This window comes from Callithrix jacchus, chromosome 10 (genome assembly GCF_049354715.1).
Source record: "Callithrix jacchus isolate 240 chromosome 10, calJac240_pri, whole genome shotgun sequence".
Taxonomy (NCBI): Eukaryota; Metazoa; Chordata; class Mammalia; order Primates; family Cebidae; genus Callithrix; species Callithrix jacchus.
Genome location: NC_133511.1, coordinates 76,601,163 through 76,628,140, shown reverse-complemented (window position 1 = coordinate 76,628,140; position 26,978 = coordinate 76,601,163). Strand labels below are relative to the sequence as shown.

Below are 26,978 nucleotides of genomic sequence, written 5' to 3'. Positions count from 1 at the left end.
GTTGGTAAAAGAATTTTATTATTACGTGGCTTAGGTAGGTTTTTGCATTCTACTAACAGAAAAGCATTTTCCACACCTTATTCAACCTAACAAATTATATATTTGTGATTTTTATCTACATTGCTGCAGTATTACACTACTGAGAACCTTCCTTTCAAATGTACTTTGGTGCAGTTATACAGTAGATATCTCTGCCTTCAGAAAATAAAAATATTCTCAATCTAAACTCAAAATGGAATAAAGACATTAATACCAAGTTTGTGCACCACTTGGTAAAAGATTGCAATAAAAATCAAGAGGATGCTGCTTAACATATAAAGAAGATGAGACATCTGCCACAGTTTCAGTCAAACCTTTGTAGGAATGATTTAGCATCTGGGTTTATTTTTACTGCAGTTTTCACATATGATAGGTGGAACTGTATCACAAAGAATAGTCTCATTTGCACGAGAGACTCAAATATTGGACTCTAGCACAGGAAATGTCTCTTGGGGCTTAGTAATATACAAACTGATAGAAAAGAAAATTGCCTTAAGAAAAATTTCACAATTGACTAAACATCTGAAACGTTTTTATCACAGCTTTCATATATTAAAAAAGTTTCCTCCAGAGATGAAGCTTATTATCAATGAAATAAAACCTAGTCACTATCATCTGACCCATGTTCTGAGCCTCTATCTGAGGCCTCATTGTTGGATCCCTCTGGTTCCGATTCATTTCCAGAGCCTTGGCCAGAACCCTCATTATAAGATCCCCTCTCCGACTCGTGATCTGATTCGGCACTTGGAGAAGCTGGGTGAGAGTAGTTCTCAGAACCTCCTGAGTGGCTTCTCCCTGACTGCACAGATTCATTGTCAGACTGCTCCGAACCGGAGGGCCTTCTCTTTCTGGATGGCTGGTCACTGTCTGAGTCCTGATCTGACCTCTGTCTTCGTGGCCTCCGGGGACTGCCGACCTCGCTGCCAGACTTGTTCTGGTTCTCATCAGAATCACTCTGTGACGAGGCACGTTGCTTCTGCTGTTCATCCTCGTCTGAGTCACTGTTGCTGTTGCTGTTCCTGGGATGTCTGGCAAAGATGATCATTGGTTAGAAGCTGAGGATTCCGGCTAACTGGGGCCTTGATGAGTAGAGAATGTGCTTTTAAAAAATAAGGGCATTTAATATTCTATTTCTTGACCTAGATGGTGTCTACATGGGTATCATTTTGTGGTATTTGTTTTGTGTACTATTCTGTAAATGTGATATATTTCACAACTCAGAAAGGAATAAAAAGGAAAAAAAAGATAAGGTACTTTAGCTATAAGTCAAAATATAAACAGAGATGGTGACTCACTGGGCACTTTTCATCAGAGAGAAGCATTTCCCAATTTCATACATAAAATCATGAAAAAGAAGGGATACGTTTGTTTACCTGTATACACAAATTAACAGCAACAAAGGTGAAATCCAGGATCTCAACTGGCTGTGAAGACTTTGAAGAATTAACCCTTTTCCAAAAGCAGAATATGTTTCAAAGGACACTTCCCTGTCCTGTTGCCATTGGTGCTAACAGATAACCTGAAGAGTGAGGTCATTATTCCTCTCCTAAGATTTGCTACTGTACTAGGTTCCCTCTACCATGACCAAACTTATTCAAGACAGGAAACTGGGGCTAAAGGGGCCCTTTGGTTTATCTGCCTTTGCTCCTAAGCTCTCTCCTCTACTTGTCAGCTGATATGAGAAAGGGAAGGAGAAGTCATGCTTATGTTTGGAATGGTGGCAGCACCCTCAGAGTCTGGGCTTCCTGGAGGCTCTGAGGAAAGAACAATCCTTGAACCACTAGGACAGTGGCTTTGGAGCAGACATACTTCTCTGGAATATTCCTTAGTTCTGGTTTTCATGACAGATTTTCCAATAAAGAAACACTGAATCCCACAGAGTTCAGTCTAGGAGTAGTGAGGGAGGTGAAATATATTACTCTCTTTGTGAATACATATTAAAGACCTGTGGGTCTTCCCTGAGATCTAATTCACTCCACTCCATCTGGCCATATAAGCAAACACACTTTTGATGGTCAGGACAAAGCTTAACTGATGCAAGTGGCTCAGACAAACTTGGCCTTGACCTCAGGTACAGATTTAGAAGCAGCTCAGCCTCTAACGATGGACCTTTCTGCCAACACATTTAATAGTGATTAGTCTTTGAAAACCACGTATTTCATTACATTCATCATGCATGTCTCTAACCAGACCTGGGTAACACTATGGGGGCAAGGCCTAAACAGCGCTTTAGGTGGTGCCTCCAGAGAAAAAGGAAACTGTGTATCTTTTTTGTTTTTGTTGTTATAAAATTTCTAGTGATGGGGTCTCACTGTGTTGCCCAGGCTAGTCTCAAACTCCTGGCCTCAGAAGTGATCCTCTTGCCTCAGCCTCCCAAAGTCCTGAGATTATAAGCGTGAGCCTCCACGCCTGGCCAGAACCGCAAATATTTACAGATGGTTCTTTCTAGATCACCACCCTATGAGTCCAGTCCCCACGAGAAGCCTCAGCCTCCTCAACATGCTAACCTCTGCCTCAGGACTCCCAATTCTTCTAAGACTCAACTCAAACACCCTTTCTTTTAGAAAAAAACATCTCTTACCACTCCTACCACCACCCAAACTCCAGACTAGGTATGGTCCCTGGAGAGCAGTAATGCAGATTTATGTGATAACATTAATCCAGCTATAATGTGGGGTTTTTTTGGTTTTGGTTTTTGTTTTTTTAAAAGGCAGAGTCTTACTCTGTTACCCAGACTAGAGTGTAGTGGCATCATCTCAGCTCACTTCAACTGCCTCCTGGTTTCAAGCAATTCTCGTGCCTCAGCCTCCCGAGTAGCTGGATTATAGGCATCCACCACCACACCTGGTTAAATTTTGTACTTTTATTAGGGGTGGGGTTTTGCCATGTTTGCCAGGCTGGTCTCGAACTCCTGGCCTCAAGTGATCTGCCCACCTTGGCCTCTTAAAGTGCTGGGATTACAGGTGTGAGCCACTGCGCCCAGCCTACAATGTGGTTCAGTTTATCTGTTATTCTGTACTGCCTCTGAAGCAAAAATTCCTTTGGGAATTTATGGACCTATCTTTTCTCTCTGTATTCCCAGCACTTATATTGTCTCACAGACTAGATGTTGAAATGTCTGTTGAATAAATGAAAATGATGGCTAGAGAAGAACACAGTGTAGTACAGTATTAAGAGACCTGGTCGAGATATCCAAATGGAGAACAACTTAAGCTTGTGACGCAAGTTTAGGGAAAATAAAATCAAGTACTGCTTCACTGGGTGAGCCATGAGCTAAAGGAGAGTTGTGGAAGCAGTCTAGGATAAGCCCTCCATGGAGCAGATACTGTTGACTTACCACTGCACAACAGGGGAGGAAATAGTCAAGAAATAGCCAATCTCCACATGACCAGGACCAGGCCACCTGTAACACTTTTCATGTGTCAACAGTAGGACAGCAAAATGATACATTTCATTTAGAAGGATGTCATCTAGGATATTTCAGCTAATGTCCATGAAGAAATGAGATTTCAAAATAGGTTTTCTTCTTTGAGAGAAAAGATGTAGCAGTATAAAATGACAGGTTAAGGTTTCTTCCAGCTCTAATATTCTAAGAAGCTGGAGAGAAGACATTTTGGCATAGCAACACTCCCAATTAACTTTCTGTTTCCTCCAATTTTCAAGTCTGTCCCCACCCCTCTTATTATTTATAAATAAAAAGAAAGGAAAGTATATTTTTCCTAGTACAGACAGGCTGATTAGTAATCACTTTTGATTTATCTACATCATGAGAATTTATAAAGCAAAAAATTCCTACCCTTCATCAGCAATTTTAAGTTTATCCTCATCTGAAGAGTCATCACTTGATGATATTATGGCTTTGGATTTTATTTTTCCCTTCATTGATGGAGGCAGACGTTCTGGCTTGGGCTAAAGAATGTCAAACATAATAGATTAGTCAAGACTCTTACATTAGGCCATCTTGTTAAACTGGGTTTGATGAACTTTGAAAACAGGCATTCATGCTTGAGAATGTGGCAAGAAAAAATGTATTCTAGTGTATTGCAATCTTTCATGTCTACTAGGCGGCAGAGAAACACAGTACTATAAACTTACAGCCTTTTTCTTTTCTGCTTTTTGTGAACGTCGTTTTTTCGGTTTTGGGCCATTTTCTGTTTCTTCATCATCAGATCCTTCTTCTCCCTTTGGAGGTCTTAAATAGTGAACACCAAGAGAGAGTTTGTCAAGAGCCTACCTATAAAGTTCCAGACTACTTTGCCATTCAACTATTATTCATTCTGAATCCTCTTCTATATGGGTGCTGTCCTCAATCATACTATATACTCCTCAAGGGCAGGGGACATAACTTACTCTTGCTGCACATGGCTCAGAAATCTGTAAAAAACCATGTATTTATGCAATGTCTGCTGACTAATTTAGTCACTGCTGAGCTCTCATTAATCTGCATTTGAATCTTGCACTTGGTGGAGTGAGAGAGAAGATGAGACAAGACCCAGGCTCCAGGCTTCAACTTCTTTCCGCTCATCTTCCTTCTTTCCCAACTGTTGATTCCAGGCCTGCTACTAACATTCTCACTACAGCTTCAATTCCACAAGTCTGTGTCTGAATCAATTATCAGGTTCTTTCTCAAGTATAGTTGAAAAAGGGTTGGGAAGGGGAGTCTAGGTAAGATAGCTAAATGGAGGTTCCTGGACAGGGTAACATCACAGCAGTGGAATAAAAAAGGCTTAGGAGCACCTCCACATGAGATGGGCAGGGCATTCTTGATCTTAACAGCAGAGAGCACTGGGTGGTTTTAAAGGCACTTTCACACACATTTACATCTTATGCACTGAGCAAAAACCATGAGGTAGGCAATACTGTTACCAATGACAGAGAGAAAACCAAGGCTTAGTGATTTTTTCAAGATTGTACATGTATGGTTAGTGTGGACACAATCCAGGTCTTACTCTGAATCACGGGTTTTTCAAAAAATATGTAGAGACACAAGAAAGGCAATTATGACTAACTTGTAACTCTAAGAAGGAAAGCTGTGGAGATGTATGGAAATCCGAGGTACTCAGGGGATTTTGTACTGGGTCTATCCTAGGATTAAAGCAGGAAGTGGGGGCACAACAAGCTTCACTGTTTGGATCAAGTGTTCATAAATTCTAAACATCAAAAGATTCAGAAAGTAAAATGTCTTTCACCACTTTTATGAGTTTATTTCAAACAAATTAATGATGAAATTACCTTCTCCTCTTTTTCTTCTTTCTCTCACCACTCTCCTCATCTTCACCTTCTTGCTCACTGCCACTACCCTTTCTTCTCTTTTTCTTTTTGGATACAGGTAGGTCATCATCAGTGTCATCATTGACAAATTCATCAAACTCTCCTCCCTTCTTAGAACGCTAAAATCCAAATAAGACTACAATCAGTTATTTCCTGGCTGGTGGAATGTGGCTAGAATGCTAAGGTAATAGAAAGGGGCCATATGCTTTCAGTCATTTGACAAATGAAGGATCTTTTTTTTTTTTTCTTTTTGAGACAGAGTCTCACTCTGTTACCCAGGTGGGAGTGCAGTGGGGCAATCCCGGCTCATTGCAACCTCTGCCTCTTGGGTTCAAGTGATTCTTGTGCCTCAGCCCCCCGAGTAGCTGGGACTACAGGCGTGTGTCACTACACCTGGCTAATTTCTGTACTTTTTAGAAGAGATGTGGACCATGTTGGCCAAACTGGTCTCAAACTCCTGACCTCGAGTGATCTGTCCACCTCAGCATCCCAAAGTGCTAGGATTATAGCATAAGCCACTGTGCCTGGCCTAAATGAAGGATCTTTTACTAAGTCACATGGAAGGGGTTCTTGGCTAGGCCCATATTTTAAAGACTTCTAATTCAGAAGAAAGTCTCAACTGTTAAAACTTTGTAAAAATCAACTACTTAAAAGACAACTACAAGGTAAAATATACTTAGCTAACCTTGGAATGGATTGCTAAATACTGGATACCATTTAAATCATTCTTTGTATTGGAAGATTGTCTCTTAACAAAGGAGAAAGTCAAAACTAGCAAGTACAGAATGAATTTAACCAGTTATCCTCATTTCTGAAAGCCGAAAGACAGAGACTGAGGTCACTGTTGCTAACAGGAATTATATCTTACCCGTCCACCACCACCACCTCTTTTCTTCTCTTTTGTTGCTTCAGTCTCGCCAGTAAACATAAGAATATTTTTGGTCTTCTCCACATATTGGGCCCGCTGTTCCAAAAGTTTCTTTTGTTCTTCCTTTTCTCTGAGACGTTTCTCCTCCTATGAGGAAAAATGATAGAAAAGAAACCCCACTGAAAATTTTCTTATGATGAAAAATTAATGGCTACCATCCTAAACAGAGGACTTTTTTTTTTTTTTGAGACGGAGTCTCACACTGTCACCCAGACTGGAGTGCAGTGGTGCAATCTTGGTTCACTGCAACTTCAGCCACCCAGGTTCAAGCAATTCTCCTGACTCAGCTTCCTGAGTAGCTGGAATTACAGGTGTGTGCCACCACTCCTGGCTAATTTTTAGTACAGACAGGGTTTCACCATGTTGGCCAGGCTGGTCTCAAACTCCTGACCTCAAGTGATCCGCCCTCTACCCACCTTGGCCTCCCAAAATGTTGGGATTAGAGGCGTGAGCCACTGCACCTGCAGAGGACTTTTTTTTTAAACATATAAAGTGTATGCATGCACACAATTCATTAATTCCAGTATAACTGAAAAACACAAGATACCTGTTCTTTAAGAAGTTTCTGCCTTAACAGCTCCTTTTCTTGCTCTTGCTTGGCCCGCAACTCCCGCTCTTCTTCATCTTGTTTGCGTGCCCGGGCCACATGGTACTGGGCCTGGCTCAGTAAGTCAGAGCACTGCCTAGAACATTTCAGGTTTAGAGACATATGAAGGCAACTACTATACTTTATTCAAAAACTCAGCACATCTATTTTCCTTCAACAAATTAAAAAATCTGAGGCAGGACCATTAGCTGATACCTATGTGAAGTCCTAAAAAAAATTTTTTTTTTTGCATTATACTTTCCACACTATGCCAATGTATGAAGTCTTAATTAGCAAAATTAACTGAGTTTATCCTAAGCCAATACTGCCAACTATGTTAAGTTTCCAAACTAAAGTGTCCTCTCAAAGCATAGCTAAAAAGATTTCTAACATTATCTTTATATATAACTCAGAGTCATGAATTTTCTCTTGACTTGGCTGACATAAGTAAAATAGAAAAGTATTTCCCCCCCGACAACTCAAGTAATTTGTACTAAGGCAATTTTGCCCAATTTCCTGAAAGGAAAAAGGTCTGGTAAAGATTAGAGAGTCCCCAAGAGAAGTGTGAAAGATTGACCTGTGGAAGGTCAGAAACCTCTGTTCCGTACTGTGTTACTTTCTCAGCCCATACTAATATCACTGCCTCACCCAAAGTCACCTTCCATAAATAGTAACATTACCTGGCTTCTGTAGCAGCAAGGGCCAAATCGAATCTCATTTTATCTCCCACTTTACTCAAATAACTGAAATATCTAAATGAAATGAGAAAATACTTTTAAGAGATTCTAATGAAATAAAGGCCTTAAAAACTTTCATCTGTTCTACAAAGAGTCTGAGAAAAGGTTTGCATACTGACTGACCTACATGAATTTATTTAATGCATAAAAAGCTACCATCTGAATAAGAAAATTACATATGCAACTCACTTTTAATAAGACTCATCAATATGCCACTCATTACATTTAATAGACAAGTTCATCAAGATGGTCAAGGTTATATTTAATATTATTAGTAAATTCATAATTAACTACAAATCAATTCAAGCAATGGATATTTACTAAACATAAAATTTATTAAATATGTCAGGTTGGAGGTTAGGGGGCTCAGGCCATGAAAGCACTTATAATTTACCAGGCAAGGCAAAGAATACAAATAAAGCTGGACAAAACCTGAAGAGAGAACAGGTTTTAATTTCACCACACAATGAATCACCATATAAATACTACATGATTAAATAAAATTTGAGCTGAGCCCATTAAAAGACACATTGGTGTAAAATGGAAAATCAACATAAGTGTCTAAAAAATTTCACATGTGTAAAATTCTGGGTCACATTACTGTCAGATTAATGAAAAATCTATGGCAAGTTTGCAAAGCTAGCCCTCCAGTTCTAGAGGTTGAGCTGGGTCCAAATCTGGCAGGATCCTGACTATTGTTTGGCGCCACCTGGTGGCAGCAGCTATCTGCTTTCGCTTAAATATTGCTGGAATGATTCTAATAAGTCACCTTTTGAGGGAAGTGATTTTCAGTAGCTTGAGACGAATGGCTTTAAACAAACAAAGCATTTCAGACAAAATTGGGAACATTCAAGATGATATGGTCATAGACCAAACAAAGCATTTCAAAGATTGTTTCTATAATATCTTTACCTATGTGCAAGCTCCAGTTCTTTCACAGCATTAAGTACTTCCTTCAGATTACTTTTTTCATCTTTCAGGACAGAGGTAGCTAATCTTTGCAGGACCAAGGCCACATTAAACATAAGAACTGTATCACTGGGTGCCACATGTCTAGCCTGTGAATAAAAAATATTTCATGTGGTCAAATGACATGAAAAGGATTTTAGACAGCAGAGTATTATTAAGTGGTAGGTATGTGAACACGTATAACAAAGAATAAAGAAATGCAATGTAGCACAGAAATGGATAGGAATAATAGTGAGCTCTCCTTTTTACCTTCAGCAAAGTCTGTTTGCATTCTTGTAACTTGCCACATTTGAAGAGGGCCCGGGCCAAATAGAGTACAACTTCAGTGTTTTGGTGCTTATAGAACTTTCTCAGGCAGTTTTCATACTACAAAAAAAAAAAAAAAAGAAAAGTTAAATTAAAACACAGCAAAGAATAAATGACATTTTCATTTTGTAGTGAAATGGCACTGCAGTTTTAAAGCTCTGTAAAAATGTATTTTACCCTTTGAATGGTTAATTTCAGAGAATAACTTGGGGAATGATTTTTGACATTCATCAGGATACACTTTCACAACATAAAAAATCTGATCACTAGAAAAACCAGATGCTTTAAATGGTTTTTTTCCATTTGAAATTTGGACCAACACTGAAAGACAGGATAAACAGACTGGAAAGTCTTTTTCATATCTTTAGCAATACTACCTAGAATCAGCTTACTGACCACTGATTAGAAGTCATACACCTGTCTCCTTTGGGCTTTACTGTCTATACCTTTCTTAATGATTTGCAGAACCTACTGGCAATGAGCATGAGGAGTCTTACAGTTCTGGCTGTTAACTTCTTGCTAAAACAGTACTAGTGTTGTGACATGAATATAGCACTTTTTGACCATGGAATACACATAGGTAAGATCTTTTTCATGAAAAATGGTTAAGACAGTTTTTTCCTGAATATCCCGAGTAGTTAATTTGCAATTTTTTTTTTTTTTTGAGACAGAGTTTCACTCTTGTTGCCCAGGCTGGAGTGCAATGGCATAATCTCGGCTCACTGCAACCTCTGCCTCCTGAGTTCAAGCGATTCTCCTGCCTCAGCCTCCGGAGTTGCTGGGATCACAGGTGTATGCCACCACATCTGGCTAATTTTGTATTTTCAGTAGAGACGGAGTTTCGCCATGTTGGTCAGGTTGGTCTCGAACTCCTGACCTCAGGTAATCTGCCCATCTCAGCCTCCCAAAGTGCTGGGATTGCAGGCATGAGCCACTGTGCCTGGCCATTAATTTGTATTTATAAAAGGCAACATTATCATTCGGCAGATCTGGAAGGCTAAACTCACAAAACACACCTCAGAAGCTACCATATGCAATCTGGGTTCTGTGAGTTTCTGTGATTATTGACTTTCCAATATTCTGACTACTGCTAATAACCCACTCATTTTAGAAAGAGGTAGACCACTTCCAGGAGCCTGGAATGCTCTTTTCTTCTACTTTTTGTAAGCTTTTCCTTTCTGACCATAATATAGCCCATAGAGCCCAAGATCCTTTTTAGTTTTTAATATGGATGCTGAGTATGACTTTTATTTTGAGCTCAAGCACTCAACAAATGTAAGCATAAAACAATTCTACAGCCATGAAATCTTATCCCCGTTTTCTTTTTTTTTTTTTTCACCCAAGACAGAGTCTTGCTCTGTCACCCAGGCTGGAGTGCAGTGGTGCGATCACTGCACATCTGCTTCCCGGGTACAAGCAATTCTCCTGCCTCAGCCTCCCGAGTAGCTGGGATTACAGGCGTGAGCCTACCCAGCCTGTTTTCTTTTAAATAAGTCATTTAACCTTTTTGAAACTCACAGTTCAGTTTCAGAAACTGAATATACAAACGAATATTAAATCCTACTATTTACTGGGTATTTACTAATATGCTAGGCATGCTAGTGCCAAGTAGCTTTAATACTGGATCCTCACAAAATTCTATGAAGTTACGGTACAATTATCTCCATTTTATAGATAGGAAAACTGACTCAGAAAGGATGTCCTTTGCCTGAGGCATGTAATTAGTGGTGGTCCCAGAACTCACATCTCTGTCTGGATACCAAAGCCTGGCCTTAGTATTATATAATTATAAACCTCTAAATACACACAGTATCACAAGAGATAGCATACGGCTCCATGACAGGGCTAGAATGGCTAAGAAAATATCTGCTCAAAAATGAACAAGATATAAAAATATCTTGAAAGAGAAGATATTACCATCTGAACAGCGCTGATGTACTGCTTTTGCTCCACATAGATGTGTGCCAAGTTCAACCACACATCACTAATATCTGCTGTTGCTTCTCTTACTTGGGCAAATACATCACGAGCTTCACGAAAATATCCTTTGTGGGCCAAAACAGCTCCTGGAGATAAAAAAGTTTCATATTTAAGAATTTTCTAATTGGAGCCAGAAAAACAACTAAAAATTCTATTTTAAAACAACTACATTGATCACATTTTAAGAAAAATTCTGATTTATGAACATTCCTCTTAAAGTATTCATTTAAAACAAATTGTTACGGGTACTCAAGTTTTATAATCACCTATGCCATTAGCAGCATACAGATTCTTTGCATCATTTCTGAGTACTTGTTTGTAGATGGCCAGAGCACGATCTTGATGACGCTTTTCCTATAGAAACAAGCACTGTTAAAAAAAATTCAAACAAGAATGATATAGAATATCAGTTTGTTTAAAAAGACAAAAACAGATTACCTTTTCTCGGTCTCGGGTGGGCTGATGCAAAGTTTGAAGCCACACATTGCCAAGGGCTAGCATAGAATAGGTGTCACTCTGTGTGGATGGCTGTTTTAATATCCTCTCAAATTTCTTCTGTCCAGGACCCCATTCTTGTTTTGCCAAATGAAGATTGCCAATCAAAGACCAAGCATCTGGATGATCCTGAAACATAAATATATGAAGAAAAAAAATCTGCAATTTAGTTTGAGAGAGTTCAATCATCTTTCACACAATAGCTGATTACTGAAGAGGTTTACAAGCTACATTGTAACAGTGGTTTTAAAACTGAGAGTTGATACCTATTAGTGAGTTGTAAAATCAATTTAGTATTTAGCGATCAGCATAGTGAATGCAATAGAATGGAATAAAGTAAAAAATCGGTGTATTGCCCATTGGCAAAAGCAAATAATGATTTGTGAAACTTTCACTTGTTTCTCTACATATACATTTGTGTGTACTAGGCTATGATATAAAATCTATTTCTTACTGTGGGCCATTAAAAAGTTTGATGACCTCTATGGTTCCATTCAAAATCCTAAGATACTATGATTCTATAAAGTTCTCTCATATAGTACTAACTAAACTGCAAGTGAAGTAAACTAGAGAGTAAAAAACACAGGAGCCAGGTCACAGTTGTTGAAGTAGAGTGAAAAGACAGGATGGGGAAAGGGAAGAAGGAACAAGGAGGAAGAAAATAGGAAAGGTTTATGTAAAAAGCAAGGTCCCTATTTATAACACGGTTAATAATGCAACCTAATACATTCTTTAGGATCTCACAAGTAAACCAAAACAAAAAACAACAACAACAAAAATGACAAAACCAGGAAGATGCTAAGTTGACTAGAAATATGCTAGCCATTAAAAGGAAAAACTGATTATAGGAAAGGAAGAGTGAAAATAATTATTTTTCAAACCTAAGAGTTAATACTACCAACCTGATTAATCTGAAGAGCTTCCTTAAACCAATCTGAAGCCTCATAAAAGTTCCCTTTATCTCTAGCCATGGCTCCTAGCCGCAAATAACCTGAAAACATATTTAAAAGTTTGTATATCCCAAATATCAGCTATAAAGGATCATAATTTTAAAGTCATACTTTTGCAACAATTGGTTTTTTCGTTAATATAGCCACACAAGGAACAGAAAGTCTCAAAGGTGAAAAAACATCAGTCATCAATCCAACAAGTTAAAGAATAATTTTGTAATCATCTAAACTTACTGTTTGAAATCTAAGACTTTGCCACTCCACTCCCAATGCTAGTTCCCTGACCCAAGTCCTTATCTCAAGCTAAGTTATTTAAAAAGCTTGGAGCAGGTTTTTTCTAATTTCTCTCCAATGCACACTATTGTCAGTTACCATTTTTTAAAACTTGTTTGTTAAAACAAAGCTGCCTGTAATATGGAAAAATAGTGAAAGTCTGATGAACAGGTATTACTAGTTAGAAGATCTGGGCTCTAACTGAGGTTCTTCCATTGATTAACAGTAAAGTGCTACACAAATATAAGTCGTTTTCTCTACGAAATCTCACTTCTCTCAAGAAACCAACAGTGGTCACTACTGCCTATCAAATCAATTCAAATTCAGTCTGGCATTCAACTGAAATCTTGCTTATTTTAAATCACTTTTGCATCTGTAACAGCATGACAGACACTAAGTTAATAGCTCCTGATTTACTAGAGTCAAAACATCATGCTTTAGGTTCTTTTAAAGAAAGTACAAAAAAAAAGCCCCACATATACACAAATAAAATTAAGTATACTATGTAAATTATTATTATTGTTTTCAAATATAAAAATGGGGTTTTGCTATTGGGGTTGCTTAGGTTGGTCTCGAACTCCTGAACTCAAGCAATCCCCCTGCCTTGGCCTCCCAAAGTGCTGGGATTATAGGCATGAGCCACTGTGCCAGGCCTAAATTATTTTTTAGTTAAAAACTTGCCATGTTTTACAATGTATAGGTTGCAAAACTCAAATTAAGACATTTTAGTAAAAACTGTTTCAAGGAAAAACACTTCTCTTTTATAAACATTGCATAAATGTTCATATGAAATCAAAGCAGGATGTTTTATAGGTAAATGCATTATCAAGTATGTCAAGGAGTTGTTAAAAGCCTAACAAAGGTAGCTGACCTTTGTTAGCCTAGTCATTGAAATATGATCCAATTGGTTTTAGTTGCTTATTTCTAACACAAATGTAAGTAAAGCTGTACCTCTGTTTTAAGGCCACAGATGTGCCCGGGAGAAATGGGGACATTAGAACCTTTAAAATTTTTTACTATCAATTCTAGTATTGTCTTTTCAGGCTAATTTTCTGCAGCTCTTGTGGGAATGAAGGAATTTCATTACATAAAGAAATTTAACATCCTTACAGTCAACATAATTAGGATGTTCACGTAAGATGTTTTTATATAATTTTTCTGCTTCATGGAATTCACACATTGCCTCATAGAGCCTGGCGAGATTGTATGATGTGGTAACAGAAATGGCATTATAGTAATGCTCATCGTGCTCTGCTTCTGCTTTTGCACGGTCCAGTGATGCCAAAAAATATTTCTATGAGAAAGAAAAATTATACTGTCAAAACTTAGTTAACACACTTTTTAAAAAGGCATGCATTCAACTTGATTCAGTACAAAACACAGAAATATTTCTATTTACCTACCTTAGCCTCCCCTAGATTTCCAAGTCTAAAATGGAGGGCACCCACATTATTGAGAATCTCTGGGGGCACATCGGCCTGCACTTTCTCCTGAAGGATTCGTGTCGCTGTTCCATAGGCTGAAAGGGCACCCTGTATTTTCATGATTGACAGAATAAGGTATAATAAGTAGAAGAGAAATACTACACCAGGCTTACAAAAAACATGTCACATGGGAGATTTAAAAACATTACTAAAATACCTGTATATCAGTCTGTTCTAAGATTTGTGCCAACTCAATCCAAGCTTCAACATCATCGGGATACTGTTCTGTGACCTTCTTCAAATGGCCCTGGGACAAAAGAAACTGTTAAGCTGAAGTATTCCATCTATAGGCTGACAAAATAAAAAATGGCGGCTATTTAAGTCTGTGTAGTAAGGCCATTGTTTGTTACCTAAACTAGAACAAACTCAGCTAATAAAACTGAGCTTGTTACACATTGCCTCATAGAGCCTCTATGTATAGAGATTCTATACTATTTCTACTAGCAATAACAGGAAATGAGAAATGGAAGTCTTGGGATAGCTAATAGAAAATAGCTAAGACTTAAAAAAAACAGTACCTTGGCAATATCTCGTTTTTCTTGATCTTCTGAGGCAGCATAGAGAGAGCCCAGAATTTTCATAGTTTCATAATTATTAGGGTAAGCTTTCAAAACCTTCTCAAAGCATTGAGATGCATTTTCTTTGTCACCTCGATAAATATACATTTGTCCCAAACCAAAAAATGGGAGCACAAAAGAGGATGAGGCGAACTGTGTGGCTTGATAATAGTACTGAAAAGCTTGGTCATAATCTTCCTAAAGAAAGAAAATGAAACAAGACCAATTTGTACAAAAGTATTGGAAAGACTTAAAACACTGTAAATAAAAAGACGACATTTAAAGAAGATATAAAATCACCTGAACATGGAATGATCTAGCTAGCTGATAGCAGCTCTCTGCTTGCATAGCTTCTACTTCTGTATTATGGAATGCATGGAGGGCCAGATGCTGGACTTTACTATAATCCTGAAAAACGAAGATCAGAAAGTCAACTGAGTGAAGACATAAGACTAGCTTGCATAGGTTTTTAATCTCAGACTAACTTCATTTACTTGTAAGATACATGTCCATCTTCTCCATAGTTGCCTTTTAGTACTATCACAGTTATAACCTAATCAATAATTCACTATGAAAGGGGAGTATGTTTCTACAGCCAGAGAGTAAAGCACTGTGGTTAACAGCTATGTAACCTTAGAGTATTAACTCTTCCTCACTTTACCCACCCACAAAATGGGAATAAGATTACCTATGTCATAGAATTATTGTGAAGATTATGTAATTAACTACATAAAATGCATTTTTTTTTTGAGACTGGGTCTCGCTCTCTCGCATGGGCTGGAGTGCAGTGGCGCCACCATGGCTCACTGTAGTCTCGACCTCCCAGGCTCAAGCGATCCTCCCACCTCAGTAGTTAAGATTACAGGCATGTATTACCATGCCCAGCTAATTTTTTTTTTTTTTTGCCAATCAGTTTGAGCTTATGAGGTTGCTCAGCTTAGCCTTGAACTGATGACCTCGCCTTCGCAAGCGCCATGACCTCCGGCGGGAGCCACTTTGGACCCCACCCAGCTAATTTTTTAAATTTTTTTGTAGAGATGAGGTCTCGCTATGTTGCCAGGGCTGGTCTTGAATTCCTGAGCTCAAGCAATCCTCCCACCTTTGCCTCCCAAAGTGCTTGGATTACAGGTGTGAGCTACTGTGTCCAGTAGATTTAGTATTTTAAGATGCCTACAAAACCACTGCTTCTACAGAATTAGTGGCATGGTCAACATGCAAAATAAACAAAATGTCAGTGACTGCTTGTTCCCTACATGGTATGTCCAAATTCTGATATAAAAATGCCCCACCATCTGGATCCAAAGCATTGCCCACCATAAGCATATTATATACTATTTCGTAGATTTGTGTGTGTTTCCCTTTTCAACTCTCTAGTGACCTCTTCCTAAAAACCTAGTTCAAGAGCTTTGCAGCTTGGTGAAAACTCCCTTAGCTACTTGACCATTTCCTCATTTCTCTACTTTATTTTTGCACTTACATTTGTTTACATGGCTGCTTTTTCCATGAAACCGAACTCCTTGAGTGCAGAAACCATGTTTTACTCATCTCTACATCACTACCACAGTGTTGGGTACAGTATAAAAGGGTCAATAAATATTAAGTGAATAAATGAATAAACAAATGTATGTACCCCCAGGTAACTAATACAATAAACTCTATAATTTGGAGGGGGAAAAAAAATCTGACATTTTCAAATTTCTTTCCAAGTTTAAAAAAGGTGTAAAGTATCAATTGCAGTACAGAACAAAAACCAGAATTTAAAAATAAATGACTTCTACCTTTTTGAAGAAAAAGTGATTTGCCAAGTGGTTCAATACCATAGGGTTGCTAGGATCAATAGTATAGGCTCTGGAAAGAAGCTGGACGCCATTTTTAATGGAATCAGCCTAAAAGGAAAAACATCGCAACAAGGTGGAGTGAAAACAATACTAAATTAGAACTTTTCAAAATTTTCTTTAGTCACAAGAAATAAGGTTATAAACCCTAAGATCTGACACTAAAACGGATTAGAAGCCTCTTATGATGTTTATATATATGTATTGTATTTGTAATTAAATCTCCCTTTTAATCCTTAATTGTTTGGGTGTCACATTTTTCCCTCTTATTTTCTTGTTCAGTTCTTGCTTGAGACTTATCTACTTTATTAGTCCCTGCCCCTACTTTTCTCACAAAGTGCCACCATTTCTTTTTCAGAGAGGATCTCACTGTGTTGCCCAAGATGGAGTACACTGGCACGAACACAGCTCACTGCAGCCTTGACTTCCTGGTCTCAAGCAATCCTCCCACTTTGATCTCCCAAAGAGTATTATAGGTGACAGCCACCATGCCTGGCCTGCCAACTTTGGTTTTATTGATCCGAGCTGTCTTCTTGGCGTGAATGATGCTGGTGGATTACCCAACAGTCATTTTACCACTCTTACTCTGCTAATGGAATCTAGATTTTGTAGCCTGTGAAAATCTTCTGAGTTTAGGAAGGAAAGCTCCCTTCTCCTCTTCCCCAGGCCCAGGGGATGAATCATGATTGATCTACACCAGTCTAGATAATCTATTCCTCTGGTCTAAGGGAGTCGTTCTCAACTGGGATGAAGTCATGTTTGCTTATCACAACTGGAGGAATGCTACTGGCATTTAGTGGGTAGAGGCCAGGGATGCTGTTAAACATCCTACAATGGAAGGGACAGTTCCCCACAACAAAGAATTATATAGACCAAAATGTCAACAGTACTGAGGCTGAGAAACCCAGCTATCCCTGTTTTGGACAATTATACGTAAGGGTAAGCATGATGGAGAGCTTCCTTCTCAATACAAGATAGGGTTTCTCTAAGAGAGTCTTTTTATCCTTTCTGTTTCCTCTCTCTTTATAAGACCGATGCAATAATGAGAAGCTGGAGATGCAGCAGCCATTTTGTTACTATGAGGTGACAGACATGATGAAGAAAGGCCACACATTAAGGAAGGGAGGACAGAGTTATATAAAATCATAGGTTTGATGACAACGAACTAACAAATTTGAGTCTCTGACAACTAGTTTAGTAAACAATAAAAGCCCTTATGTTTAAGGCACTCGGATGTGTTTTTCGTGACTTGCAATGAAAGCATTCCAAACTGATATACAGGTCTATGATCTCTTATCTGAGATTCTGAAATCTAAATGCTTTAAAAAACAAGTTGTTGTTGTCGTTTGTCATCCTGGAGCAATACTATCTGAATTATGATGCTATGCTACTGGTGTGAACAGGCTATCATTTTGCCACAGAGATGTAAGTTTGCTTTTGGGGTAGTGCCCCATAACTGGGTGTCATACATTGTGAAGTATAGGTACCTTTCTGTAGTCTGTAATCTTAATTTCTAAGATACATTTGGCTCCAAGAATTTTAGATAAGAGGCTGTGGGCCTGACAAAGCAGTTAGGAACTAGATACTTTTCTCACTTACATACCTCTTTATTGTTGAGTTCTAGAACAGCCAGTCCAACTAATGCTCCCACACATTTGGAATTTAGTTCCAGGGCTCTGCTGAATGCCAGACGAGCTTTTTCCAGTTTGTTAAGTTTCACAAAGCAATGACCCATTCCTAAACGAACTTCCGCTATAAAATGAAGTCATTCAATCTGTCAAACTAGGGCATTTTTTAGGGTTCAATACAATTACAAAAATGCTTAAATATTCTCTACTTATGAGTTGCAAAATCCCCAAAATTAACCTCAGTTTAACTACACTATAAAATCTTTTGAACTATCACAAACTTGGTTTCCTTGGAGGCTATAACATACCACATTCCACCCCTCTCCCCTCTCACACACACCTTTCTCACCATAGAACAGAACACCTAAAATAACTGGTATTTTTCTTGTCTTCTAACATCGCTTCCAACCATACCTTCAATTTTTCATTATTGAAGAACGACTTTTAAACAGAGAACAAAAGTTCCACTAAGACCTTAAATAATGTGACTGATTACATGCATATACATACCTTCAGAGCTATGCTTATATGTGCTACCTCATGTCAAGGCCATGCCATAACACAAACAAGTTCCCATCTAAAGCCAACTGCCACTCTGGTCACTAGACGCCCTTTTACCTATTTAAGAATACTGCTCCAGCAACCCTCTCTATTTTTTTCTCTCTATTGGATCATTCATTCTCGTCTACACATAAACATTCTCCCATCTTATAAAAATCCTCTCTTGATTCTATATCTCTTTCCAATTGTCAATCATGTCTGTTCTTCCTTTGAGAGCAAAACTCCCAAAAAGATCTAGCTACACTTGCTACCTCTAATTCCTTTCCTTCCGTTTTCTCTTGAATCCACTCCAGTGAAGCTCTCACCCTACCATTCCAGTAAAACTGCTTTGATCAAGGTCACAAAGGATTTGTATGCTGCTAAATCCAATGATCACTTCTCTGTCCCTATTTTACTTGGCCTAACAACAGAATTTGACACTGTCTGGCATCATCATCTTCTGGAAATATTTTACATTGGCTTTAAAGACTATTTTCCTCCTACACCTCTGGCTATCATCTTCTCAGGCTCCTTTGCTGATTCTTCCTCATTTTTCTAATCTCTTAATGTCAAAGAGTGCTCTAGGGCTTCCCTCCCAACCTCTTTTCTATTTATACTCATTTATAGCTTTATACACTACCTCCATGTTGATGATTTCAGCCCAGACCTCTTCCCTGAATTCTGGCCTTTCTGATCTCTTCACTTTGTCAATTTTAAATAATGAGATTTGGAAAATATGATTAAGTATACGCTTTATTGGACTGCAAGGTGTTAGAATGGCCGCTGGGAAACTACTGACTCCAAATGAATGACATCAGCATTTTCCAAAGTGAAGAAGTTAAGGTTTTAATTATTTGGGGGAGATAGAGAAGTTCTAGTAGGATAACGACATTTTAAAATATAATACCAGATGCATATGTCACAGCAATTTGATTGGCTATATTCTAAAAAAGATTATTTTACTGCTCCATGTGAGGGGATTCTTATTTCTGGCACCATTTGATCTTAATTGTTTATTAAAAAAAAAAGGCGGAAATTGCAACTGCATGCCACATGACTCAGGTTGTGTACCCACATTCTTCTCAAAGCTCAGGATAAAGTTCTAAAAGCTTTAAGTTTGAAGTGTTTAATTTGACAACTTATATGTGTAAAAGGCATTTCAAATTTTTCAAGTCTAAAACTAGTTCCACTTAAACTATTTCCCAAGTACTATAAAATATAACTCTACTTTTCCAAATGCTCGTGCAAAGGAGTTTTCTTTGACTCTTCCTCTCTGTCTCACACATCACATCTACTCCATCACTCTCCTTTCAAAATATATGGTACCACTTGTACCACCTCCACTATCACCTCCCTAGCGCAAGCCACAATCACCTCTGCCCTGCCTGCCTGCAGACGCCTTCTCCGTGCTCTCCCTACTTCTGTCCTTGACCCTCTCCCCTTGAGCCCCACTCCAGTCTCAACCCCAAAGCTCAAATGATCCTTTTAAATATAGGGTAGATCACATCACTTCTCTGCCCAAGGGCCTCTACCAATGGCTTCCTGTCTCTGTCGGTGTAAAAGCTAAAGTCCTTACAATAATCTGTGATGCCCTACGTTATTAGTAAGTCCCTGGTTATAGCTTTGATCTCATTTCTGACTACTTTCCTCCCTCACTCTTTCTCTGTCCATTCCAGATACAATGGCCCCCTTACTCTTCCTTAAGCCTGTCAGGCATATTGTTTCCTCTGGACCTTTGTACCTTCTATGCTCTTTCTCTCTCTCTCTAAGAATGGTCTTCTCCTTCTGCATGGCTGTTTTTTTAGGTCTTCACACAAATGTTACTATCTCGGATGAGTTTCCTTGGTCATCCTTTCTAAGCAACTCTTGATGCTTCTCATACCCTTTTTCTGCTTTATTCTTCTCCTTAGCTCTTACTGGTAGCTTACATCATACATATTTTACTATTTACCTTGCCCACTGAAAACTGAACTCCATGAGGGCAGGAACTTTTGTCTCTTTGTTTAATTGCCACAGTCTCAGGGTTTAGAATAGTGCCTGCCACATAGTTGGTACGCAATAAAAATTTGCTACATGAATGACATTTTGGAAGGAAAATAGTATAGGGCAAAAAGATTATATGATAATCTACTATCCAGCCTTTTTTTTTTTTTTTTTTTTGAGACAGGGTCTTGCTCTATTGCCCAGGCTGGAGTGCCATGGTAGGAACATGTCTCAAATACCTAGGCTCAAGTGATCCTCCTGCTTTAGCCTCTTGCGTAGCTGCAACCACAAGCATGCACTACCATGTGCGGCTGATTTTCGATAGATACAGGGTCTTACTTTGTTGCACAGGCTGGTTTCAAACTCCTGGGTTCAAGCAATCCTTCCACCTCAACTTCCCAAAGTGCTGAGATTACAGGTGTGAACTACTGCACCCAGACCCTATCTATCTTTCTTTTCCCCCCTTGAAACAGAGTCTTGTTCTATTGCCCAGGCTGTAATGCAATAGGACAATCATGATTCAATGTAGCCTCAACCTCCCAGACTAAGCAATCCTCCAGCCTTAGCCTTCTAAGGAGCTGGGACCACAGGTGTGTGCCATCATGACCATCTAACTTTTTTATTTTTTGTAGAGACAGGGTCTCATTACGTTGCCCAGGCTGGTCTCAAACTTCTGGGGTCAAGTGATCCTCTAGTCTTGGCCTCCCAAAGTGCTGGGATTATTGGCGTGAGCCATTGCACTTGGCCTTACTATCCAGCTTTTGACTCAAACATAGCACTAAAAAAAATCTTGATTCTGACACTTCAATAATCCAACAATATCTTTTCACAACTAACTTCATAAGCAACTGACAAATCCTCAATGTTTTAAGCTGGGTCATATACAGCTTAGACATAACTCTTACCTGGACATCCTGGGTTAGTACGTAATGCTTTCTTATAGTAAGCAAGAGCTCCCCTGTAATCCTTCTTGTTGAAGGAAATGCAAGCTTTACCTGTAATGATTTTTAAAAATAAACCAGGTGTCTGATTAAAGGCCACAAATCTATTATGCTTTACCCTAACTTATCCAAGTTAAATACATCTCTCAGTAAGAAATACTTGAAAATTGTGAACAAAATTTCATATTAAAAATTTGTTTCTCATAAAAGTATATTATGTCTAAAAATAAAACATATTGTTTTTATGTTAAATGTTATAAAGTTAGCAAACTAACATAGGAACAGAAAACTGAATACTGCCTGTTCTCACTTATAAGTGGGAGCTAAATGATGAGAACACATTCACACGTGGAGGGGAACAACACACACTGCGGCCTTTTGGAGGGTGGAGGGTGGGAGGAGGAAGAGGATCAGGAAAAATAACTAATAGGTACTAGGCTTAATACCTGGGTGATGGAATAACTTGCACCACAAATCCCTATGACACAAGTCTACCTCTGTAACAAACTTGCACTTGTACCCCTGAATTTAAATAGAAGTTTAAAAAATGTTATAAAGTAATAATTGAAATAACTTGAAGTTGTCTAAGTAGAGAGTGTTTGTTGGCTCTTCAGAAGTGAATAACCAATTAGCCTTTTTTGAAAAAAATATTTTTTGCAGAGATGGGGTCTTGCTATGTTGCCCCAGCTGGTCTGGAACTCCTGGCCTCAAGTTATCATCCTGCCTCACTCTCTCAGAGTACTGGAATTACAGGTGTGAGCCACCATGCCTGTCCAAAATAATAAATCATTCTTATCTGGTATATATTTTATTTCCACGCTTTCAACAATAATTTGTTGTAGGTAATTTCATTTTTAATAACATAAAGCTCTTCTATTTTGCTATCTAGCTGAGATACTGAGGAGCTATTACAAAGATATATTCTAGGTGTACGCTGAAAACAATAGTTCCCTAACATGGTTGCCAAACATCACTTACCAAGAAGGGCTGGAATATTATTTGGAGACTGATTGAGTACAAAATGAAACTGTGCATCAGCTTGATCCATTTTGTCACCCTCAAGTAGGCAGAAGCAGGCTCTTCCCAACAAATGGTTCTATAAAGTAATGTATTATCTTAGACTTTACCCCCATAGACCATGAACATGTAACACTAAAATGAAAACCAAATAGGAAGGAGATGGAGCACAGTGTGAATTCCCTTATCAACAGTAATGTGCTTAAACTATCATCAAGCAATTCTTAATTACAAAATGAGAAATTATCCTGAAGTGCAAATCTTCTGTGGCAGTAACAATGACCAAAAGCAAAATTTAAATTCCTTAAACTATGCTTGAAATTCACCTGGAGATAATAAAATTAATGGAGCAAGTTTTATGTACTAAATTTGCCCATATTACTTCAACAGTACAAAAACCAAGCAATTCCAATTTTAATAAGGAATCTTTTTTCTTTTTGACTCTATCAACCATGTTATTTGAAGAAAAACTTATAAAAAATCTGCTCTCACATATATTTTGCTTTCATGTGCTTTTCCCCCCTTCATAAATTGAAAGAAATTTGACTTTTTACCTGATCATACATAATAATTTTATCAGCCATTGTATACAACAAGGTGGCCTGTGTAATAAGATCCTTTTTATTGTCCTTATTCTTTTCTCTCCGAGCCTGTTGTACATAATATGCTGCCAACGTATCCAAGCAAGTCATCTGATCTTTTTCATGGTCTCTATAGTCCAAATTGCCATCTATACGTGCTGCTTCCAACAATTTTACAAATTCTTCTGTTTTTCCTTGCTTGTAGTATTCCAGCTATAAGGTAATGAAACAAATTAGAATCACCAGAGCACATGTCCATATAAAAAGTTGTACACAAATGTTTATGGCAGCTTTATTTGTGGTAACAAAAAACTGGAAATAATCAAAATGTTGATTAACAGGTGACTTGATAAACAAGCTATGGTGTATCCATAAAATGAATACTATTCTACAATGAAAAGGAAAATGAACAATTGATACATACTACGACATGGATAAATCTCAAAATAACTGTGCTGAATGAAAGAAGTCAGACCAAAATAAGAGTATATATCGTGTGATTCCATCTATATAAAACTCTAGAAAATAAAAACTAATCTGCAGTGTCAAAAACAGATCAGTAGTTGTCTGGCACAGGGATTAGGGGTGAGATGGGGGGCTTATGGGGAGTACAGAGGTACAGAGGACACCTTTGGAAGGTGATGTTAATCTTCATTGTGGTGATGGTTTCACAGGTATGTACACATGACAAAATTTATCAAATAGTAAAAGTCAAACGTGCAGTTTATTATAAATCCATTAGATTTTAATAAAGCTGTTTAAAAAACTGGAATCATTAAAATGTTCCCAATCTGCTACTTATCTGGCAACAGTTGATTTCACACTAAATTTTCAAATAAATAGAGCCTAATAAAGAAAACAATAATGAAAGGTATGAAGAATTCTAAATAGAAAACTTGGGTTCTGGTTCTAGATCTACCAAAAATTATCTGTGATTTGGGCCTGTTTAGTAACTTCTCTCAGCATCTGTCTGACTTATAAATAATAAAATAAATATCCACTAAGTGTGGTGAAATGCACCTGTAATCTACTACTTGGAATGCTGCAATGGGAGGATGGCTTGACCCCAGGAGTTTAAGTCTAGCCTAGGCAACCTAGAGAGACTCTGTCTCTATGTGGAATATCCACCATTTATTAACCACTGACTATTGGTCACATACCATACAAGGAATTTCATATACATATTCTCTAATATGTACAACCACTCAATGAGGTAGATACTAACATCTCTATATTTTAGATGAGGAAATGTCCTCAGAAGTTAGATCATTTGTCTAAGGTCACCCAGCTAGTTAGCAGCCGCACTGGGACTTCAGCTAACCCCAAAGCCTACATTCTTTTCCCTATAAAAATGTATATCCCACAATGTTTCATTAATTTATTCTACTATAGGTGCCATGCTAGTCCTCCAATATTCTAATTTTTGTGTAAGTGCTGTTAAGGAAGGCGTATGTACTAAAACAACAACAACAACAGCAACAACAAAATCCTAAATTACATTCTGGTTTTAAAAAAATGTGAGTGACAAGGAGGCTTGGTCTCCATGGAATAAGAAAACTTGGCACCTCAAGTCTAGAAGGCACTACTTGTCACTGAAAATATTTCTCTGTAAATCCATATCCAAAAGGAAGAAACTCTTAGAGCAGTCTTGAGCACTGGGTATAAGCCCAATTCCAGACCTATTTCTCTGACCTTTCAAGACAATATTAGGAGCCTCTTCTGTATCTTTGTACGAAAGCAATCTGGCACATCTGCTTAAGAATAATGATTGTAACATTTATATTACCTATTCCTATAAAAAGTAAACATCATTATGCAGCTGATGCTGATGAGTAGAGGGCATAGAATTTTAGGCTTTCTGATTGGACTTTATTGAGAATCTCCAGTAAGATTCATATTTGAAGGAAACTAAATAGGACAAAAAACATAAGCCTGAGAAAAACTTTACCCAAAAGAACTTTTGTGGGGTTTTCCTGGAACCTAATCACTTTCTAGAACATTTTAAGGGAAATGTTTTATTGTATTAGGGAACAACATTAAGCAGCAATGTTCATATAAGAAGCACTTTGCTTCTTTTCAGCTTATCTATAAACCATAAGCCAGCCTTCACTGAACAAGCACTAAATAATCAAATATTCAGTATAGAGTACTACTTATATGAATTTTATCTTTACCAACATATACTAATTCACCAGTAGAGTGGCATATCATTTAGAAAAATGGCCTTATTGTTCCATAAATTATTAACAATTAACTTCCATACACATTGGAAGATTCCATAATTAATCTATCATGCAGCCAAGCTGGCTATTACTATATCTTAAACCAGAAACTACATATTTTCACAGTCAACAATAAAAAGCATTTGCTACATGAATACTGACCGCCAAAGCAATCCATATATGCAGCTGTGTGTGTTCCTGTTTCAGAATACTGATAACTTCATCTCCCTCTGGAAGCTGATCGAAGTCAAGTTCAATGACCTAAAACACAAAATGTAGGTCTTAACTCTTATTTCTTTTTAAAATTCACATTTCATCTTTGCTGCTTTTCTTGAATATAATTAACATGCATATACATACAGTATGTGTTCACTTTCAATAGGGTTGAGCTAATACATGTTAATGTTTAAGGAGCACATGCAAATAGGTTATACTATCATAAAGTAAAAGCAAAGAGAAGCAAACAAACCCTGCTACTTGTCCCCAAATCACTGGAACTATAAAATGCTAGAAATGGTTTGTTTACTCAAAAATAACAAAACAAAATCCTGCTTAACACAGAATCCCAGTAAAGTGCAGGCAAGCAAGCACCCTAGAGACTCTTATGCCATAGGTCTTATTCCTTGAGATGCATGACCCTACAGGCCATGCAAAGTTGAATGCCACTGGACACATTAATCATGGAGGTGGCATCTGCGAGTAACAGGCAGTCCTGACCATGAGCACAAAAATAATAATGGGAAAATGTCCTGAAATTAGAGGTAATGGCTACACGACTTCGCAAATACACTAAAAACCATTTAATTTTATACCTCAGACAAAAATGAGTACGAAATATCCAAGACAGAACGTTAAAGCTGAGAGCTTTACTCAGAGAAGCCACAGGCCACCCATGAATGAGACATAGGTAAGTGAGAGGAGGTTAAATTCTATCAGCACACAGCGGCGGCTAAATCTTTGGCAATCTCGCTGAAGGCGAGTTGTCGTAGAGAACATAGTGCACAATGACAGACTCGAGTTTCTGAGACGAGGCGACCTCCTATATCTTCCCAGGGAAAGATACCCGAGTTTGAGCAGCATGTAGACCCCGATAACATGAGCGCCCACCTCTGTAATCTGCGAGGTGTTTTACAGTTTATCTACTCTCACACCTCTGCTCTCGTGTGTTGATTAGGAAAAGAGTAGCGCACTGTCAAATACGGATAGGCTGGAGAGGAACTTTCAAGAACTCCTTCTCCGAGTGGCCCTGAGGCTGGAGGGACGCGGCGCCAGCCAGAGAGGGCACAGGGGCTTAAAATGATGATGATCAGACCGTGGCCGGGGATTTCGATTAGGGCTCTTAGGGAAGGAGGATGCTCTCGCTTCAGAAACGAGGTCGGGCGAAGTCGGTGGGGGCGTTCGTACAAGTTCACGGCCCCCACCCGCCTCCATAAGCGACACTTACCTCGTCAGTGTCCCGGAGGGGAATTTCGATGGAGCCCCGCGACATGATGGGATCAGAAGGCGAGCAAGTGTCTCGCCCCGACGCTCCGCAGCCGGTAGTCTTTGCTTCAGGCTAGTCCAGAGGTGAGTGACGGCTCGAGCTCTGGTCTTGACTGCCGCCCCGCGGCGCCGCCGGAGCTCTGGCTTCTCCTTCCCGTCAGCCGCTTAAACAAC

The 26,978-nt window shown here is 38.5% G+C and overlaps 1 protein-coding gene across 1 annotated transcript; it reads right to left on the bottom strand.

The window, feature by feature from the left end:
* On the bottom strand, positions 1–26,978 carry CTR9 (CTR9 component of Paf1/RNA polymerase II complex). Its single transcript, XM_002755048.6, has 25 exons — positions 26,767–26,978; positions 25,485–25,583; positions 23,074–23,313; positions 22,481–22,598; positions 21,467–21,556; positions 18,014–18,162; positions 16,354–16,461; positions 14,876–14,983; positions 14,537–14,773; positions 14,176–14,265; positions 13,938–14,066; positions 13,645–13,828; positions 12,214–12,302; positions 11,255–11,440; positions 11,083–11,170; positions 10,754–10,902; positions 8,780–8,896; positions 8,474–8,619; positions 7,505–7,576; positions 6,786–6,921; positions 6,179–6,325; positions 5,272–5,429; positions 4,135–4,231; positions 3,836–3,948; positions 1–1,067 (listed from the first exon to the last, which is right to left on the bottom strand). The coding sequence occupies exons 1-25, from the start codon at positions 26,809–26,811 to the stop codon at positions 641–643; spliced, it is 3,522 nt and encodes a 1,173-aa protein (XP_002755094.1). The 5' UTR covers positions 26,812–26,978; the 3' UTR covers positions 1–640.

Coding starts and splice junctions, on each gene's coding strand:
- CTR9 (XM_002755048.6), bottom strand. CDS start 26,811: ATGTCGCGGGGCTCCATCGAAATTCCCCTCCGGGACACTGACGAG. Junction 21,557..22,480: donor TAATATTCCAGCCCTTCTTG/GTAAGTGATGTT, acceptor AAATCATTACAG/GTAAAGCTTGCATTTCCTTC. Junction 3,949..4,134: donor AAGCAGAAAAGAAAAAGGCT/GTAAGTTTATAG, acceptor GACATTCTTTAG/CCCAAGCCAGAACGTCTGCC.